General features: G+C 37.1%; 1 protein-coding gene across 11 annotated transcripts in view; it reads left to right on the top strand.

The window, feature by feature from the left end:
- Positions 1 to 21,353, top strand: part of LOC127524980 (probable E3 ubiquitin-protein ligase HERC1) — a 75,775-nt gene continuing 54,422 nt past the window's right edge. For 9 of the 11 annotated variants that reach the window (XM_051917105.1, XM_051917098.1, XM_051917103.1 and 6 more), the window contains exons 1-15: positions 4 to 320; positions 6,512 to 7,478; positions 9,356 to 9,451; positions 9,929 to 10,114; positions 11,760 to 12,071; positions 12,243 to 12,339; positions 12,646 to 12,789; positions 14,085 to 14,212; positions 14,324 to 14,468; positions 14,947 to 15,118; positions 15,483 to 15,617; positions 18,582 to 18,747; positions 19,318 to 19,443; positions 19,701 to 19,922; positions 21,084 to 21,236. In XM_051917105.1, coding sequence (XP_051773065.1) covers positions 6,546 to 7,478; positions 9,356 to 9,451; positions 9,929 to 10,114; positions 11,760 to 12,071; positions 12,243 to 12,339; positions 12,646 to 12,789; positions 14,085 to 14,212; positions 14,324 to 14,468; positions 14,947 to 15,118; positions 15,483 to 15,617; positions 18,582 to 18,747; positions 19,318 to 19,443; positions 19,701 to 19,922; positions 21,084 to 21,236 — 3,015 coding nt within the window. In that variant the 5' untranslated portion in view covers positions 4 to 320; positions 6,512 to 6,545. Of the gene's footprint in view, positions 321 to 6,511; positions 7,479 to 9,355; positions 9,452 to 9,928; positions 10,115 to 11,759; positions 12,072 to 12,242; positions 12,340 to 12,645; positions 12,790 to 14,084; positions 14,213 to 14,323; positions 14,469 to 14,946; positions 15,119 to 15,482; positions 15,618 to 18,581; positions 18,748 to 19,317; positions 19,444 to 19,700; positions 19,923 to 21,083; positions 21,237 to 21,353 lie in introns of all 11 variants that reach the window. The other 2 variants (XM_051917102.1, XM_051917097.1) reach the window with 2 other exon arrangements.

Raw genomic sequence — 21,353 nt, 5'->3', positions numbered from 1 at the left:
CATTCCTGAAAACGAACGCCGCAATTTTTCATGGCAACAGCTTGCGGAGCGGCAACCTACCCTACTATAAACACCCTCCAGCGCGAGATTAACCGGCATTTCGTCCTCGCATTGCGTAACTCCTCTTTGCCGGGTGGCGTTTAGTTATATTTAATTCAAAAGTGTTTATTTGTAAAAGTATATACAGGATATGGTTCATAATAAAGCGTAGCATTCACGTCCTTTCTGGTAGACAGCAGGTTTAAAGAGCCTTGCAGGGGGCAGTGGGTTGATCTGCTGGGCGTGAATGACATAAGGAAGAGAGAACATCGGATCGTTTGGTAAGCGTTATTTACACAGTCTTTTTTATATTTTATTCGACAGTATGTGATAATGGGTTGTCGTATCTGTAGTTGATGTGGTATAGCTCTTTAAACAGTTGAGTTCGTCATATGTCAGCTATTTTTGTATCTATCACTGTTGTTGCTTTGAGTCCCAGCTGATGCAACAATATAAGTCTTGTCCAAGTGACAGTTCATGTTTCTGTGGTTACTGATCTGATTTTGGTCACGTTTTTCATAATGTGTTGTATTTTATTAAAGATAAGGGTTTAGATGCATAGTGGATTGTTTGACAGACCATATCTGATGCATTCTGGTCCACCATTAGCAGATTATTTGGGGTGATGTGGTGTTGGGGCTATAGATTGTAGGTTCAAACCACTGTTGTAAAAGACCAGGATGTGTTGCTTTAGATGCCTGAATGCTACATAGGTTTTAACCAGCTGAACAAAGCAAAGCTTCCTTGGTTAACCAGCCTCATTAGAAAGACAATATTGGTTGACCAGCATTGTTTTTTGCTTAACAATATGGTTATACTGGTCCACCAGCTAGACAAGCACCAAACCATAGATATTTATGCTGGTCCAAATTGGTCTTTACGGCAGAGAGCAGGTGACCCGTAAACTATCACCATTGTTCCTTCGAGAAATGCATTTAAAGGGACAGTTCACCCCAAAATGAATCATTTACTCGCCCTAACCCTAATGTTTTTCTGTCCTGCAAGCAGAAATATTTTGCAAAATGTCAACACTGATCTTTTCCATACAATGATAGTGTGTGCACATGATGAAAATATCATAGAATTAATTCATATGACTCCAACTTGAGCCAGGTTTGAAGTAAAAAATAACACATCATTTGTAAAGTGCTTTATTTGTCATTTTCGGAGCTTGGTGGCTCCAGTCCCCATTTACTTTCATTGTATTTATTTTATGCAAAATATATTAGTTTGCTTTTCACAGAAGAAAGAGCTTCACATCAGTTTGGAACGACATGAACGTGTGTAAATGATGACGGAACTTTAACATCAGGTTATTCCAGGATTACTGTTCCCATGTACTGACCGTCACCCAATTTTTTATAAAGCATAAAGAAACAGAACAGTGAAGGAAATTCTAGGTCTAATTCTATATGGGAAATAATAATCATTTTGAACTATTTGCAATTAATATTTGCATTAAAATATGCACATGTACATTTATTTGTATACCTAATATGTTGAAAATGTAAAACGTTTCTTAATTTTCTGTTAGGAATTACACGAATCACGTAAATGCATATTTTCAATTCAAAACGGCCTTATTTGGGAATAAAGTCGAGTAGTTTACATCACTGGATGTTACTGTCGGTCGTTTAACATTTCTATCGCAGGATCTATTGACAGAAACGCAATATAATATACATAACTATGTTTTCAGTGGTGTATAAAGACCTTACATAATGAACCGTTATGTTTTTATTACCTTAGAATGAGCCATTTCTATCTCATACACCACGGGTCCCCTTACATGTTAAGTCACTATTTTGCGCCACCATGTTTCTACAGTAGCCCTAAACGGACAAACTGCTCTACAGAGCGTTTTGATTGACTAGCTACTCTCTGCTGTCTCAGAAAAAGACATATTTGTCCTGTGTTGGCCACCATAGCTTCTCTATACTGCAATTTGCAACCTCACCGCTAGATGCCGCTAAAATTTACACACTACACCTTTAAATGTTTCACTATTTACGTCTTACCTCACTCTCTTTCAATGTTAAACTGACGCTTTAGCCATTTCTAATTATTGGGGGGGACTTGTCCCCCTTTCAATGTCTATGGTGATTACGGCCCTGGTTTTCAGGAGACATGTGGCTCTCAACACAAACCCCAAAGCTCAGCTTTTTAGTTTTACACCACAGTTGTGTGTGCGTATACCATCTTCTTTTCTTGTTCTATATATTGATGGCCTCTGTATGAAATATGATCACACTGGAAGGAAGTTTTAGTTGTCGCAGTTGCCCTGGATTAGTCAGGTGTCCAGACTATCAGCCCCCCAGACCATTCTGACTTGCTGAATTGAATCCACTTCAGTCTCACTTCAACAGAAGGTCAACAGTGATAGGCACTTGGCAGTGGAAATTCTTGGCTGGGGATCTTTATGTTTGTCTGACTCATTCAAGCTTAGTCCTTCACCTCTGTGGCTGGGAATGACCCTGTGGTTCCATGCGCTGTTTTTTTTTTTTTTTTTTTAGTTAACATCCTTTGTGAGTTTCAATCACTTTACTGTGGGCTTATTTTCAACACACGCATCTGAGATTCCAAGAAATACTTGAAAACATGTCATGAATTATTACCATTAAGACAAACGAGACACCAGATTGACATTTTTTATTACACACATTTTACTGGGTCATTCTTGTTATGCAGCATTCTTTTGAACACGTAACTTAAAAAAGAGAATATTATTGTGTTTATTAAATTATTAATGAATAATTTAAGAGCATATTTACATAAAAAGGTGTCACTGACTTTTATAATTAGGTTCTGGTCAGATGTGACTATTTACACAAAGACAAAGAAAATGAACAGGATGCTAAAATGAGAGTTGGCTTGCATGAGGGTGTCAATGTTAATATTTAATTTTGATATTTTTAATAGTTAATGTGGATATTTTTAACCATCTTTTAAGTTTTTTTTATAATATCATAATGATTTCTCTAATTTTATCAAACAGGATTGGATTTTTTAAAGTTACACAAAAAAGTAACAACACATAAAAATCATAAAATCCATTGCGCACTAATTATTGTGCTGTTGTTTTCCCACTGAAATGATGTCACTTCCAGGAAGATAATGTTATTAGGGAACTGGCTTTTAGTTAAAGGGATTTTACAAGAGACTAACAGGATGGACAGTGATATTGAGGACACAGAAAAGCCTGTAGATTGATTGCCAATTAAAACAATATTCCCAAGAAAGAAATGCTTAATCTAGTCAAATGTTATTTTTATTTTTCTCAAACCAAAGTCATTCTAAATGATTGCTAGAATCATCAGAAATCAATCAATATTAAGCTGCACAACTGTTTTAAACATTTAGAATAATAAGAAATGTTTCTTGAGTGGCAAATCAGCATATTAGAATGATTTCTGAAGGATCATGTGACACTGAAGACTGGAGTAATGATGCTGAAAATTCAGCTTTGGTCACAGCAATAAATTACATTTTAAAATATAAGAAAATTATTACTGTTTTTACTGTAGTTTTCATCAAGTAAATGCAGACTTGGTAAGACTTCTTTCAAAAACATTACCTTACCGCCAACCTTTTGAACGGTAGTGTAAGAAAACTAACCAATATGATTTTCATATTTTAAAAAAATAAGGCTATTTAATTATATTATATGTCCAACACATTTAGACATTTGAACATGAATCTGAACTTCTCAGAAGGAATGACCCAACAGCTATTTTGTCCTCTAGTTTAATTCGGAAAGGACACCCATGAGCTATCAGATCAACACTGGTTTAAAACTGCATGTTCTCTGCCTCTATTTTTAAACATGATCTAAAATTACTATTTGGGTGCATAACTACCTCTTTCTCATTATTAATAGTAACTTGTAACCTAAGATTGTCTATATTTACACCCATAGCATTGTACTCACGCCAATATGTCTGTTGTAAAGTGGAAACACCTCAGAGATAAGCTCAGCATCTCTTTTCGTAGTCCGCCACGTTAAGGACTTGTTGTTGTCATGGTTTTTGTAGGATTAGTCAGAGTTCCTGGGGAATGTGACACTTGGTCCCACACCGCCTCCCACATAACTGTGAAGCAGCTTTGAGAAGCATCCTTTTTATTTTTATACATAGTGAAACCGTAGAGGTTGCCGGGTGTAATACATTCTGGGGTGTAAGACTGGGCAGACGTGGAAGTGCTGGGTCATGTTGCTCATGGACACTAACCAACTGGGGGTGGTGGTGGTAATTTGCTCAAAGTGATTAAAGGCCACTGGGTTCACTGTTGTGAGAGTTTTCAAGCAGAGATGGAGGCAGGTGTCCAGGTTGCTCAATTCCCAGGCTGATGATGTCATTCAGGTTTTTTGACCTGGATTTCCATTTTAGATCCGAGTCATACTGCTGTCCAAGTGTTGGATTGATCATGTCAGTCATTACTGATTTCCAAATATAATCAAGTAAGGTTTCATATTCATATGTTAGCTAGTCATATGTTTTCCAAGACAGAAATAAAATATCATGAGTAGGTCTCTCATCCTAACCACCGGAGTTCCTTATTTCCTCTTTTTATTCTCAAAAATGCAAGTAATCCCTTTTCACAGCATTGGAAAAGTTGCGCAAGTTAATATAGTGTGTGGTGAGTAAAAGATAAATAATCTAATTAATAAATATAATCAGGCTATCATTCGAAAGTTTGGGGTCAGTAAGATTTTTTTTTTTATGTTTTTGAAAGAAGTCTCACAAGGTTGCATTTATATGCTCACATAATAGGCTACAATGTGGTTGGTTTGAACTTTGTGTTCATTCCTATGGAAGCTTGTTTCCGCCACCTAAATAAAAAAATTAAAAAGGTAATTGCAACTTTTTATCTCAGAATTCTGACTTTTTTTCTCAGAATTGCGAGATTTAAACTTGCAGTTGTGAGTTATATAGTCAGAATTGCATGATATAAAGTCAGAATTGTGATATAATGTCGCAATTCTGACTTTTTTTCTCATAGTTGCGAGTTTTTATAATGCAATTCTGACTTCATCTCATAATTCTGACCTTTTTTTTTTTTTAGATATAAACTCACAATTGCGAGTTATAAAGTCTGAATTGCGTGATATAAACCTGCAGTTCTGACTTTTTTTCTTAGAATTGTTTATATCTTGCAATTCTGACTTTTTAACATGCAATTGCAAGTTATAAAGTCATAATTGTGAGATATAAACTCGTAATTCTGAAAAAAAACTTCAGTCTTTTTTCCCTGACAACTGGACATTATAACATGCAATTGTAAGTTTATATCTTTTCACAATTCTGACTTTATAACTTGCAATTCTGACTGTATATCACGCAATTCTGACTTTATATCTCGCAATTGTGAGTTTATATCTCGCAATTCTGAGGGAAAAAAATCAGAATTGTGAGATAAAAAGTCGCAATTACCTTTTTTTTTTTTTTTTAATTTTTTATTTCATGGCAGAAACAAGCTTCCATACATTCCTGACATGTAAGATTAAAAGGACAGCAATAAAAAGTGAATGCTGGAATAATAAAAATGTCTCCATTTTCTTTGGAGTATACAGGTATAGTTTGAACTAATACATCACATACTCAAATTGAGTTTTTTAAACGTCACAGCTCTCAAAGGGATATATTCATTGTTACATCTTCAGATGAATGCTAACTTTCTCTCAGGTTGGAAAGAGACCCAGAGAGGAGACACCCTGGTGCTTTGAGGCTGTTTTCATCTTAACATCACCTCTCATCAGATTATTTGTAGGCTAGTTACAGCCGCTGGAGTCTGTAATCAGTTTTACACATAATAACTAGATTAGGGTGAAGTCTAAACCTTCTGATTAATGTGTCACAAATATGTGGGGGGGTGGAGTGGGAGGGTGTTGGGTCAGTGATTAATCGCTTGTTAATCTATAATGCATGACCATCGTTGTCATCTGCAGCGGCAAGTAAGCCGTGCTTATGTCAATTATGTTCCTCATGTTCAATCAAACCGTGCCTCAGGAAAATGACCTTGATTGACCTTGACAACTTTTACTGCCATTTGCCTTAGAGCATCATGAACTTAGAACAACATCAGTCTTCCTGAAGCAACCTGGGGTTAAAGGTGTTGTCACATTAGCAGCACAACAAAGTTTTGCAGGAAAAAAGGTCCAATGTCTATTGTCAACAGTGTTATGATGCATGAAGCAGCGCTCACACGTAAGTCACTTTCAAACTCTGTTGGACAATCCGTGAAACATGCAAAACTGATCATGCATATTCCTTTTGAAAATAAGTGGATTTCACCAAGCAATATTAAATGTGACCACACTTTAAGAGTCTTGTTCAAGAGTACAATGGCCATGCCTCATTTTAGAGGGGTTCATATTGGCAACTTTCTGATTTGTTTGGAAGTATTGGACTCATATTGAAACTCTAGATATGTCTAGAACAGTATCTTACTTTTGTTCTTTCTTTCTCTCTTGCAGCTATGTGCCTCTTGTGTGTGAATAATGTACAGTGATGGTGCCTTCTCAGACCCACGTGATGCTCAAGTGGCAGGAGCACCTGAACAGCTCCTGGGCAGCAGAGGACAGCATTCAGACAGCCACACGGCACGGAGCGGCTGCTCTCTATGCAAAACTGCTCTACAACAAGGAGGTTGTAGGCTTGGCCCAGCCGGTGCAGGACCTAATGGGTCCCCGCTTGCCTGACTTCCAGTACGAATCCAGTGCTGAGGAGGAGAAGGAGGAATATCTGTCCGCGCTGCTACACAGTCAACGATGCCTGGCCCATCGCATGCTGGCAAGGACCCCTTTTGCCCTATCCCTGCACCACAGGCTAGTGATCCTCCAGAGGGTGTTCTACGCCCTCCATAGCAAGTATCATGACCGATTCCGAGCACCGCTGCCTCCCCAGCCCTCATCCTCCAGTGCAGAAGGGGGCACTCTTGAGTCAGTGTCTGAGCCTTGGCCAACAGGCAGTTCCCGTTCGAAGTCGGGCACAGACGTTCTAATCGAAATGGGTGTCCGGACTGGGTTGAGTCTCCTTTTTGCCCTACTGAGGCAGAGTTGGCAGCGGGGGCGTCTCGAGAACCCACCAGATGTCGCTTTGTGCAATGAGGTACTGGCCACTGCGTCTTCAGTCCTGGCCGCACTGCCTCCTCTTTCCTTGGCCAACGAGAACAAGATCCCAACAGTGGGGCTTGACTGTCTTGCACAAGTTGGAGACTTCTTGAAGAAGACGGCAGTCAGTGGATCTGGGGCAGATCGGGCGGGTCGCAGGCTAGCCCTGGAGCTCCTTCTCTCGCTGGCCTTACAAAGAGGGTCCTTGCGCTTCCTTCTGGAGTGGGTGGAGGTGGCGTTGGCCGCCTCTGCTTCTTCCACCACCTCTGAAACAGTTGGAGTGGGCTACGAGCTGATCCATCAAACACTACAACAGATGCGCCAGCACACGGTGTGTTCCTAGACCATGCGGTTGACCTAGCGGTCATGCTAATAGCATAAGTGAAGTAATATACAGTAATGCTAATGGATAATGGGCACTAATATAGAAAGCTGTGCCTCTTTTGCACACAGAGAGAGTATAGAGTTACAGTGCTGAGGCTAGGCTAACACCCTCCATTTGTTCATCCCTCCCTCTGCACTTAAAGGAAATTGTTGTTGCTAATTGTTACTGCTAATACATTAGCAAAATAGTGTACCATTATTCTATATTCCTCTCATGGAGGGCAGGAATGGCTCAAACATTTTTCCTTGCTCTAAATAAGATTGTGGCTTTCATTTGACCGAGAGCTCTTGGCCGTCTTCCCAGCTCTGAAAGCCGCCTGAGCCACACCAGACCCGCCATGTGCCGTGCTCTAATTTATTCATGTCTTAATCAATCTGAAATATGTCTACTTCAATGCTTTTGTGCTTGAAGTTCAGCAGAACTTGTTCCCCATATTGAAGCAACTGTTTGTTTATAGATTCCCCTACTACAGAGTACAATGTTAATTTGTTCTCTGAAAAGCTAGCTGGTTAAGCACATTGGTGCCAGTATGGAAACTGAGACTACTGTATCTTCTTAATCTTAAATCAAAATATAATGAACCAATTTTCTTTTCATGGTAATGTAATATAGGTTGCTTGGCCACTGGATAACCAATAGCCAATCAGTGGTTTAGATGTTGCGTTTTAGCCAACCTTAGCTTTTAGGCCACTTTTTACCTTACAAATCCTACTCTACATCTTGTTTTCTCAATTAATATTTTGTTTCAATCAGTTACAGAAGTGACATGGGTTTTGGTAAATCTTGCCTTCAAATTGTTTAAAGGTTCAATGTGTAAAATTTGTGAGGATCTATTGACAGAAATGCAATATAATATACATAACTATGTTTTTAGTGGTGCATAAAGACCTTACATAATGAACTGTTATGTTTTTATTACCTTAGAATGAGCCATTTCTATCTCATACACCGCGGGTCCCCCCTCCATGTCAATTCGCCATTATACGTCGGCATGTTTCTACAGCAGCCCTAAACGGACAAACACTCTACAGAGTGCGTTTAGTCACTATGTTGTTGTTCTTCTAAGTCGTTCGTGTTTTTAGAGGCAGCTTGCATCGTCACTACGTTGAATACGCACAAAGTAGTAGTAGTAGCCGTCGTCTGGTTTATTAGAAGCAGAGACCGTTCTTTGTTAGAAGTATGAAGAAACCTCATTGCTTCTCACAGGCTACTCTCTGCTGTCTCAGATGACATCTTTGTCTTGTGTCGGCCAGACGGCCACCGTAGCTTCTCCGAAAGGGAGGGGTGCGAGGGGTGTGCGCCGTTAGTTGCAGTTCGCAACCTCACCGCTAGATGCCGCTAAAATTTACACATTGCACCTTTAATCGACCATCTGAATGCTAATTTGGAAATATAAATACATGCTGTTAACTTGATCTTCCGGTGAAACGACAGACTTCTCTTTGGTGATGAATGTTGTACTTCCAATCATTTAGTCCGCTTTAACCTCCCCTTTCTTACAGTCGACTGCAAGTTTGCATTCAGCCTCCATTCAATAAACAGCAGACTGATAGAAGTCCTCGTCCTAATTCTTTTTTCTTTTTTCGATAATCCATTTCACTCTGATGTACATCATAATATGTAAGAAAAGATCTGTCACTACTGTTGTTTCATTGTGACTTTAAAAATAAAGCAGCATTTTATTTTGAGTTAAAAAATTTATATGTATACTATCAGTTTTTTTTTTTGGTTCTACAGTACTTTTTTTGAACAATCCACTGTTGCACCAGTTAGCTGTATATTCTAGCTGCAAATATTGTTTAATTCATTGTTTGTTCTTACAGGCTTTTCGCGGTGAATCCGTCAATACTCAGGTGCTGAAGAAAGATGCAGATGGACTCTGTAGCCTCTCGCATGTTGCTCTTTGCCTTTTTGAAGAGGTGTGTTTGTGCGAATAAATCTATAAGCAGTGTTGGGGAAAGTTACTTTTAAAAGTAATGCATTACAATATTGCGTTACTCCCTAAAAAAGTAATTAATTGTGTTACTGTTTATGTAAAGTAATGTGCTACGTTACTTTTGCGTTACTTTGTTTGTTTTGTTTGTTTTTATAACAACAAAAAAAGTTCTATTTTTGGCAAATGTAAAGGCCCTTTTACACCAAAAGTGAAATGAATACTATTTAAAAAAAAAAAACTCAGATATTTTGTTGTAAATTTAAAAGTAATTCATTACTTTACTAGTTACTTGAAAAAGTAATCTGATTACGTAACTTGCATTACTTGTAATGCGTTACCCCCAACACTGTCTACCTTATAAGTGTTCACAGACTGAAATATCAGGTGTTATTAAAGATATCTCGTGCCAAGTCAGAGAGACTAAATAAATAAATCTTTAATCTGTGTGTGTGTGTTATAGATCTGCACCCTGGCCTCTAACTGCTTGTGCTCATGCAGCACAGGCTCGTCCTCTTCCTCCGGCTCGGAGAACGATGCTGTCATGGTGTACGTGTGGGGTAGCAACAGCAGCCATCAGCTCGCTGAGGGAACGCTGGAGAAGATTTTACAGCCCAAACTGGCTCAGGGCTTCAGTGATGCACAAATGGTGTGTGTGGATTTATGTTACTCAAGTGTATTGAAAATCCAAATAACTGGAAGCCATCATGAAGCTAACATTAGTTTCAACATAGACAGTATGAGAAGCAGGAGAAAGACCACTCAAAGAAAAAATTAATGAGACAGATCGCAACGCTCAATTTGACAGCTGTACAAAAGAGCTTTTAATTAAAAGATCTAATTGTTTTCTTGGTAAAGGCACACTCTGGGCTGTAAGCTCATTTATATTAGATGGACAAAAACATGGGAAACATAGTTTTGTAGTCTAATATGTCATAAATAGCACAGGTATATTTGTAGAAATAGCCAACAATACATTGTATGGGTCAAAATTATTGATTTTTCTTTTATGCCAAAAATCATTAGGATATTGAGAAAAGATCATGTTCCATGAAGATATTTTGTAAATTTCCTACTGTAAATATATCAAAAATTTATTTTGTGAGTGGATATGCATTGCTAAGGACTTCATTTGGACAAATTTAAAGGTGATTTTCTCTCTATTTTGATTTTTTTTTTTTTTTTTTTTTTCTTCCTGCACCCTCAGATTCCAGATTTTCACATAGTTGTATCTCAGCCAAGTATCGTCCTATCCAAACAAACCATGCATCAATGGAAAGATTTCAGATGATGTATAAAACTCAATTTAAAAAAAAATTACCCTTATGACTGGTTTTGTGGTCCAGGGTCACATATGAGCTTTATAAGCATGTCAGATTTTATGGATGAAAGAAATGCTAGCTTGGTGTTAAACTTTTTGGAGAAATATTTAACTGTTCAAATAGAGAGAAACAGAAGACTTTGGTTCCACTTTCCTGTATGACAGAAAAAAGTGAGATGATGTAAATTAATTTATTAGTTGCATAATAAGAAATGCATCATATGGGACCAGTGACTGTGTTTTTTGTTTTTGTAAAATGATTTAATTAAATATGCATATTGAAATCTCATAATATAAGGGCATATTTTGTAATTTTTTTTAAAGGGCACATTTTTTTTATTGGTTCTTTTTTTCCAATTTTGTGTTCATTCTATTTTTAAATATTTGTTTATTTTATTGAAGGATTTTGTCCCTTTATTTTAGTTTTTTTTTTTTTAATTTACTTTTTTTTTTGCTTAGTAAGTTAATGTTCTTTTTTTGTAAAATGATCAAATTTTTAGATTTTTGATGATTTTTTTTTCTCATTTTTATATTTTTATTTTATATTTATTTATTTATTTTATTGCTTTTTTCATTTTTAATTACGACTTTAAGAGGCAACAAGAAGTGATAGTTTTTTATTTATTTATTTTACAGTCATAATGCAGTTATAATGCAGTCAGGGTCGTATTGGTCATTGACTATATTATAAATAATAGTAAACTGTACCATCTAAATTTCTTTGTTTTCTCTCTAACAAAATATATGTGTTGTGCAAAGTTTGGTTATCTAATCTGGAGTAGCGTTCAGGCCCAACAGTCTCTGCTTTTTAATACAGACATGTCTTTTCATTATTATTGCGAAATACAATTTAGAAAACAGCAGCCACATCTTAATAAACTGTGCCCTTTCACTAATACAGTTTAGACGTCCTCGATCACAGCTGATTCAATTCACTCGGCTCTAAATGGCGCTTTTCTTTTTCCACCTGCAGATTGAGGCGGGCCAGTACTGCACGTTCTCTGTATCTGCTGATGGTGCCGTGAAGGCTTGTGGGAAGGGTAGTTATGGCCGCCTGGGACTGGGAGACTCTAATAACCAGTCTATGCCCAAGAAGCTGGTTCTGGAACCGCCTCGCACCATGAGGAAGGTGTCATCTTCCAAGGGATCAGACGGACACACGCTGGCTGTCACGGCGGAGGGAGAGGTGTTCAGCTGGGGAGACGGAGATTACGGCAAACTGGGCCACGGGAACAGCGCCACGCAGAAATACCCCAAGATTATTCAGGGCCCACTTTTAGGGAAGGTGAGAGGAAATAGTGTTTTCTACATGCAGAATGTAGCTTTTTTCTAATTGTGTCTAATCAAAGGTATTTGCTCAAGCAGCCACTAATATTTCTTCAGAAAATGTAAGAAACTAGTTTGTATTATCATTGCATTTGTAAAAGTGTGCATGTTTCCTGTATGTGTATTGCAGGTTGTGGTGTGTGTGTCTGCTGGATACAGACACAGTGCTGCGGTGACTAATGACGGAGAGCTATACACCTGGGGGGAAGGCGACTTCGGTCGACTCGGTACATCACTGTCCTCTTACAGACCCTCAACATCACTGAACACACACACACACACACACACACACACACCTAAGACCTGTGTATATGTTCTCAGATGTAGTGTTGTCAGTGAAATACAATTCACTATTGATTTCTGTGAGGTGGTTTTTACGGTTTGAATGACTGCTGTGCACATTCAAACCGTTTTTAATCCACAGAGAAATTTGTCAGGCAGTCGACAAGATGCCTGATTCCTCAGACTGAGTCAGACCGTTGTCAGTCCTGTCTGTCTCTGTCTTATTTTTACTCTGTCTGTCTGTCATATAGGTCATAGTGACAGTCACAGTCGTAACGTGCCCACTCTGGTCAAGGACATCAGTGGGGTCGGGCAAGTGGCCTGTGGCAGCTCTCACACCATTGCTGTGGCTCAAGATGGCCGAATCGTCTGGTCCTTTGGAGGAGGGGACAATGGTAATATTTCATATCCACCTTATTTTGCAATGCAAAAAATGGTTACGAAAATATCAATTTGCAATACTAATTTGAATTGAAGAAGTTTACATTTTACACCAAAATCAGTAATAATTTAATTTCCCATGAACATTTTCCATCATCTCGCTGAAGTGTATTCGGAGACCAAACAAAAGTAATTTAGTCATCCCATCACACAAAGCACTTTTTCAACATGTACAGACTCTCTGAGTTAGTAAATTTGCTATTTGGTGATTAAAAAATCCTCAATTCTTCATGAAGACCGAAGTAATTTTATTTTAATCAAGTTTTTGCCTGGGTATTCGACCAATATTTTTTTATTTAATTTAATTTAATTTAAATTTATTTTTTTGAATTATTGAATTATGAATTTTGAATGAATTATTTTATTTTTTACAGATATTCATACTGATATTCTCTATTTACTCCCCCTCAAGGTGTTCCAAACCTATATGAATTTCTTTGTTCTGCTGAACACAAAGGAAGATATTTTGAAGAAAGTTTGTAACCAGGCCGCTTTGGGGCACTATTGATTTCCATAGTAGGAAAAAAAATACTATGGAAGTCAATGGTGCCCCAGAATTGTTCAGTTTCCTACATTCTTCAAAATATCTTCCTTTATGTTCAACAGAACAAAGAAATGTATACAGGTTTGGGACAACCTGAGGGTGAGTAAATGATGACAGAAGTTTCATTTTTGGGTGAACTATCCCTTTAAGTAACATTTTTAGCTTAACACACAGGTAATAATTAAAAATAATATCTATCTATCTGTCTATCATTCTATCTATCGTTTTATCACCCAAGGAATATATGTGAGAATAGATTTTCATGTTTTTTCACACGAATTGAATATATAACTATATAACTATAACTATACACAGTTTACAGCAGTTTTGCTGCTTGTCAAGGTAAGGTTCTGGATCAAACCCACATACGCACGTAAAGAACACATACAGTATGAGACAGTAAAGCTCTGTACCCTTTACAGGGCTCACTTCTGCCTTACAGAGTGAGTAGGACATGGTGACGCTTACTTTTCATAAGTATAGCAAGAAAAATCCTTTAATGCAACACTATCAGACATAATATCCACAGACAAGCCTAAACATGTTTGAAATGCAGCCATTGCATAGTGTTTTTATAAAACAAAATACAGAGCCAATTGTTGAAACAAGTACTGGCATGGCCTCTGAATCTGATGCACCTTAAATTACTGTTGTCCATGTTCAAGGGAATTCTGTGTGTGTGTAAACGTTGTGTTTGTGTTACAGGTAAACTGGGACATGGTGACACAAACCGTGTGTACAGGCCTAAAGTGATTGAAGCCCTGCATGGCTTCATTATCAGGAAAGTGTGTGCTGGGAGCCAGTCGTCACTGGCTTTGACATCTGCTGGCCAGGTATACACAACCTCTCATTTATCCCACTGACTTTAACTAAGTAAATATGTACCGTTATATACACCCATATAAATTCTCGTGTCTCTATGTTCTCCTGTGTGTGGTATGCAGGTGTTTGCGTGGGGCTGCGGCTCGTGTCTCGGCTGCGGCTCGTCTGAGACCACCTCACTCAGACCTCGACTGATAGAGGAACTCAGCATCACTAAAGTCATCGACATTTCCTGTGGAGACAGCCACTGTCTCGCTCTGTCTCACGGTGAGATATATATATATATATATATATATATATATATATATATATATATATATATATATTATGCAATTTCTATATTGATTTAATTTATTGTCATTTTAGTTTTAGTAATTTTAGTACTTCAATTTAAACTTAATAATTTCAGTTAGTTGCAAAGGCTACATTTTCTACATTTTGTTTAGTTTTTTTTATTCTAATATCTGTATTTTATTTTATTTCAGCTTTATTTTAGTTACAGAAAATAATTGTTGACAGTTGCAACATTTCTTTCTTTTGTGGGACACAAAAAAGAGGGTTTTGAAGAGCCATACTAGTTACTCTTCAATATAAATACAACAAATGGCTAATAACGCTTTCAAGTCTTAAAACGGACAAAAGTAGTATGTAGTTATTCACTGAAATGAAATTCTCAGATTTATGTCACATTCATTTTTTTTCTTTATAAAAATGCTTATGTAATTTTATTGTTTTTTTGTTACAGAAAACGAAGTGTTTGCTTGGGGCAACAATGCCATGGGCCAATGTGGGCAGGGCCACACCTCGACGCCAGTCACCAAACCCAAGAAGGTGATTGGTCTAGAAGGGGTTTCAATACAGCAGATCACTGCAGGCACCTCCCACAGCCTGGCCTGGACCGCAGTTCCCACAGACAGGTGAGGAGAGAGACAAAGACATATTTCATTAGTTATGATGAGTGATTTGATTGCTTTTCCACAATGCATGGACAGTATTTCATTTCTTATGCCTCTCATTGCCTGTGGATAGTGGAAATAAAAAGCCCTCACTTCCTTATTTAAACCCAAAACAAAAGCAGTTTGTCCTGAAATGAGTTTGAGCCTACAGGAAACGAAAACATTTTCATATTCGTCATGCAAATCAAAACCCGTATCACTCCATCTGGTGTGAGTTTCACCACTAATGTATTAATGCAATCGCATTTACATTTTCCATTATTCAAAGATGTTCACTTAACATTGTTTTCCTGGGATGACTGAATGTGAATTATGTGCCTGGCAGGCAGCTGGTGGCTTGGCACAGGCCGTTTTGTGTGGATCTCGAGGAGAGCACGTTTACGTACCTGCGCAGTTTCCTGGAGCGTTACTGCGATAGTATCAGTGGAGACACACCACCTGCACCTTTCCCCTCTAAGAGGTAAATAAACACACTTGGACCAGCACCAAACAACGATTTACAAATGATGTCCTATGAATTGTGTTTTGCACCATTAATGATTAAACAATATAATGTACAGTATAATGTATGTAGAGGCATGCATTGTCAGTTATTTCTGTTGTAGAAACAAATCATGCAACAGATCTTGCAGATAGATAGGTTGGTGGATAGATGCATGGTGTGAATCAGAAGAATCAGCTACTATCCAGGGGGTCTTTTTGCACAGTGGTGGGCGACCTGTGAGACTCCTGACATTTGACAAGAAACGCTTGGAAGCAACACGCATGCTTGAATATTCACATTTGATTTATTGTGGAAAATAAACAGCAAAGAGAAAGCAGGCATTAATTTATTTATTTAAATGTATTTATTTATTTTATTGTATTTATTAATTCATTTATTTTTATTTATTTTATTCATTTTTAAAAAATTCATGTAACTTTTTAAATTATTTTATTTTTTATATTTTCATTTTTATGTTTAAATTATTAAAAATACTTTACACTACTTTATAAAATGAATGAATTTATATGGATATATGGATCACTGAGATACTATTATAGTTTTTATTAATATTTTATATTAGATTTAATGTTTAGATTTTACATTTTCATTTAATTTCAGTTAAATTTCACTTCATTTTTGTAGTGTTTTTTTTTAATATGTCTATTTAGATTTTATTCATTTTTATTTCAGTTTTAGTTTTTTGGTGCATCAAGTTAAACTAAATGTCTTTTTTAATAATTTAGTAACATTTATTTTTTCAAGTAACAATTTTTTATGTTTTTTTGGTAACACTTTACAAAAAGGTTTCATTAGTTAACATTAGTTAACCACTTTAGTTAACATGAATTGCACTTATACAGCATTTATTAAAGGGTTAGTTCACCCAAAAATGAAAATGTCATTTATTACTCACCCTCATGCCGTTCCACACCCGCAAGACCTTCGTTAATCTTCAGAACACAAATTAAGATATTTTTGTTGAAATCCAATGGCTCAGTGAGGCCTGCATTGACAGCAATGACATTTCCTCTCTCAAGATCCATTAATGTACTAAAAACATATTTAAATCAGTTCATGTGAATACAGTGGTTCAATATTAATATTATAAAGCGACGAGAATATTTTTGGTGCGCCAAAAAAACAAAATAACAACTTATATAGTGATGGCTGATTTCAAAACACTGCTTCATGAAGCTTCGGAGCGTTATGAATCTTTTGTGTCGAATCATGATTTGGATCGCGTGTCAAACCGCCAAACTGCTGAAATCACGTGACTTTGGCACTCTGAACCGCTGATTCGACACAAAAGATTCATAACGCTCCGAAGCTTCATGAAGCAGTGTTTTGAAATTGGCCATCACTATATAAGTCTTATTTTGTTTTTTTGGCGCACCAAAAATATTCTCATCGCTTTATAATATGAATATTGAACCACTGTACTCACATGAAGTGATTTAAATATGCAAATGTTTTGCTCATTGTTAGTTCGTGTTAGTTAATACATTAACTAATATTAACAAATGAGACCTTTATTGTAAAGTGTTACCATTTTTATGGTTTTAGTTTTAGTTTCAGTTATAATAATAACTCTGATATGGATTGATGGATGGATGCTTAAACCATGCCAATCTGATGCATGGACATTTGCAGTGTCAGATGTCAGTAGTCTACAGCTGTAGACTTCAAGCTTTAAGATTACATAAGAGCTGTCATACAGATTATATAATATCGCAGATATTTCCCTGCTGAGTCCACAAGATGGTAAGTGATGCATGTTGACTTTGAGGTCAGAACATTTAATTCTGCATCAGTATCTCTAAAGAAAGAGAGAGAGTGTGTGTGTCAAATGTCTTAATGGTCCCATTATGTGGAAGCTCCAAGAATACCGTTAGACTTTATATGCTTTAGGCATCTTTATTCTTTTAGTGGTGCTAGCAAAGGTGAGCATTGTTACTACGGTTACTATTGCTCATACTCAGGGAAAGTAATGCATTACAATATTGCGTTACTCCCTAAAAAAGTAACTAATTGCATTACTTAGTTACTTTTTATGGAAAGTAATGCGTTATGTTACTTTTGCATTACTTTTCTCATCTGGGCTGGGCTGTTTGTTTGTTTGCTTTTATAACAAAAAAGTTCTATTTTTGGCAAATGTAAAGGCTTTTTCACACCAAAAGTGAAATTAATAAGCCTCAGGCTGAAGGAAATGCAAATTTATCCCTGTACACACCTGTATACTCATATTTAGTCTAGAATTAGTCTGGAATAACTATCATGTTTACACAGCGCACACAACGCCTCGGCACTTACTCCTGATTTCTCTCAACATGGGAACAGGAGAGTTGTCAGTCAATAAATGGGAAAACAAAGTAACTTGCATTACTTATTTAAAAAAGTAAAATAAGTACTCAGATATTCAGATATTTTGTTGTAAATTTAAAAGTAATGCGTTACTTTACTAGTTACTTGACAAAAGTAATCTATGTACCTCGTGTTACTTATAATGTTACCACCAACACTTCTCATACATATGAAACCCTTTAACTCCTGCCTCTAAGTTTCTGCATCTACTTTTGATTTTTCCCTTAGATCACTACATAGCAACCTCCCAAAACAACTAAACAACTGCATAGCAATGCCTTAGCAACCACCTAGCACACCTTAGCATTGTGGCAGCGAGTTTTGCATGGGCAAGCAAGAGATCTGGTTTATCAGAGTCAACGTCAGCTGCTGAAAGACACTCACGTAACTGGAATGTGACACACACACACACACACACACACACACAGCCGCAGGGGTAACTGGCACAAGCCCATTACCATCTTCATACCCACAGGGATGGGGTCAGAGCAACATATGGCCTGGCACGCGGTAAAGGTCACTTTAGACTTCTCATCTTCAAACTTCTCACTCTCTCCCTCTTGGTTTCTTTCCCAGGGAACATCACCAGTTTGTGTTGTTGTGCATGAAACTGTTGTCCATCCACCTGTCGCTGGCCCACGCAGGGGGAACCGGGGCCACAGTGCTGGGTGCTCAGGGTCGGCCCCTCAGGAACCTGCTGTTCAGACTCATTGACTCTAATGTACCAGACTCCATACAACAGGTCTGCCATGAAGAGTTGTTGTTTCTTAGTTGTTGCTAACTCAGTATCATCTACAGTTATTGTTATTGTGTAATACACAATTTTCACATATTTACATTTATAATTCACATATATTCATATATGTGGTTTAAAAGGATAGTTAGACCGACAGACAGACAGACTACTGTGACTCTTTTATTACACATAATTTTGTGTATTATATTAAAATTTGGGTGTTTCCATCTAGCATTTTTTTAAATGCAGTATCTCAAAACATATTTTATGTTCAAGATTTTTTAAAACGCACTCCAGCAGCATTACAAGATATACTTTTTGGCTTACACAACAGTAAAACAGTAAACAACTTCAGCCAATCAGAATGCTCGCATATGCTGCTGGAGTTCTGCCCACATTTTAAAAACACTAAGATGATGGAATCCGTTGGCTCTGTTTTCTCTTCGAGGGAGTTTGCAGGGAACACGACTTTTCACAACCTTCAGTGTAACTGTTTTGACTGAGTCATCTGTCACAATGCCAGTATTATGAGTCATTCCCTTCACCGTGGACATTAATTGTTGTGTGTGTGTTTAGGCTGTAATGAGCACGCTGTCCATCGGAGCGTGTCTGTTGCTGCCTCCTCTCAGGGAGAGAACGGAGTTGCTGCACTCGCTGTTACCTCAGGGCCCGGAGAGCTGGGAAAGCCTGTCTAAAGGACAGGTACTCAAACACAAACACTATTAAAGTTTGGGCTGTTCATTCAAAGTTTTAATTGAATTAATCACATCATATACTGATTAATTCATTGAATTACTTGCATATATCCATATTTGCTGAGAAAAGTTCTCAAAACTCAAGCTAAAACTATGTTTCTCAACCCGTGTCGTTCCATTGCGCTCCAGTTGTTTTTACAGTATCATGTAAATATTGTAGTTAATGCTGATTATTCAGTGATATTACTGTTTCCCCTTCTACAGCGCCTACAGCTGGATATGGTGCTGAACAGCCTGCAGGAACAGAGTCATGTGGCATCCCTGCTGGGATACAGCTCGCCTGGGGAGTTGAGTGCAGGTCTGGCACTGCCGCCCACCCCCGATCGCCCCACAGGAAGTGTAAGCTCAAGTTCAGAAGCTCCAGACCACCTTCACCTGGCCGAGGTCCTCCTGAAGACCTTGCTGCTCAGCATTGGGTTCTATACGGTCAGTACAGTGGTTCAACAGTTGTCCACGTTGACAGACAAAAATTATGCTTTCTATTTCCAAGCCTTGGTTTAATTTAATTTTAATTTAAAGAATTTAAAAATGCAGCAAGCATATTCATTTGCATCACTCCCTCTTTCCCAAAGACATTTTGGAAATGGACTCCAAGTTTTTGATTTTTGAAGTAATGATTCCAAGTTTTTTTTTTTTCTTTGCTGGTTTCGGAAAGGAAATATGCTTTTAAAGCTGACATTTGATAAACTGACATTCATATACCTGGCATTTTGTCCCCTACATTAGAAAAAATGGACTACTTTTGGAAAACCACTTTTTTTTTTTTAAATGTATAATTTTGCTGGTTATCATAATGTATTATATATAAATAATAATTAATATAGGAAAATATAATTGATAATATATATATGTAATATAATCATTTATAATATATACTACTGTTCAAAAATTTGGGGTAGGTAAGATTTATTATTTGACTAAAAATACAGTAAAAACAGTAATATTGTGAAGTATCATTACCATTTATAATAACTGTTTTCTATTTAATATATTTTTTAAATATTAAATTTTTTCCTGTGATGCAAAGCTGAATTTTCAGCATCATTACTCCAGTCTTCAGTGTCACATGATCCTTCAGAAATCATTCTAATATGCTGATTTGCTGCTCAAGAAACTTTTCTTATTATTGTCAATGTTAAATGTGCTGCTTAATATTATTGTGGAAATTGTGATAATTTTTTTTAGGATTCTTTGATGAAACTAATGTTCAAAAGAACAGCATTTATTGGAAATAAAAATATTTTGTGACATAAATGTTTTCACTCTCACTTTTGATCAATTTAATGCATCCTTGCTGAATAAATAGTTCATTTATAAAAAAAATCTTACTGACCCCAAACTTTTCAGCAGTTGTGTATAATAATAAAAATTTAATATAATAATTTATATTTACATTCATTTAACCCCTCTCTGATCCTCTCTGACTTCCTGTAACTCCTGTGTAGTAAATGGACAATCAACTGTAGAATTTATGTTCATGAAGAATTTATGTTCAATATATTTTGAGGAAACTTTTAGCAATCAAAACACAAATGTTCTCCTTTCCATTAACTCTGTTCCCCTTTTGAATGTTGTTTGTACACACAGGAGCGTGCATTTGGTGAACTGGAGAAGAACAGTGATAAACAGCGGTTCAGTCAGTCCCAGAAACAGACGGAGGCTCCATCACACTTCCACCACCTGCTGTCAGCCCTTCACAGACACCTGCTGGCCCACTGCTACATCCATACAGGCGCTGAGGTACAACAACAACACATTTAGTGTTAAAACCTGCTCCATATGATACCTTCCTCAGGCTGCCAGTTGCAGTGGTTATGGATTGTAGCTTCAAGAAACAGTATTCTGTTGTGTGGGCCC

Source organism: Ctenopharyngodon idella, chromosome 13 (genome assembly GCF_019924925.1).
Source record: "Ctenopharyngodon idella isolate HZGC_01 chromosome 13, HZGC01, whole genome shotgun sequence".
NCBI lineage: Eukaryota > Metazoa > Chordata > Actinopteri > Cypriniformes > Xenocyprididae > Ctenopharyngodon > Ctenopharyngodon idella.
This window is presented reverse-complemented; position numbering and strand designations above follow the sequence as displayed.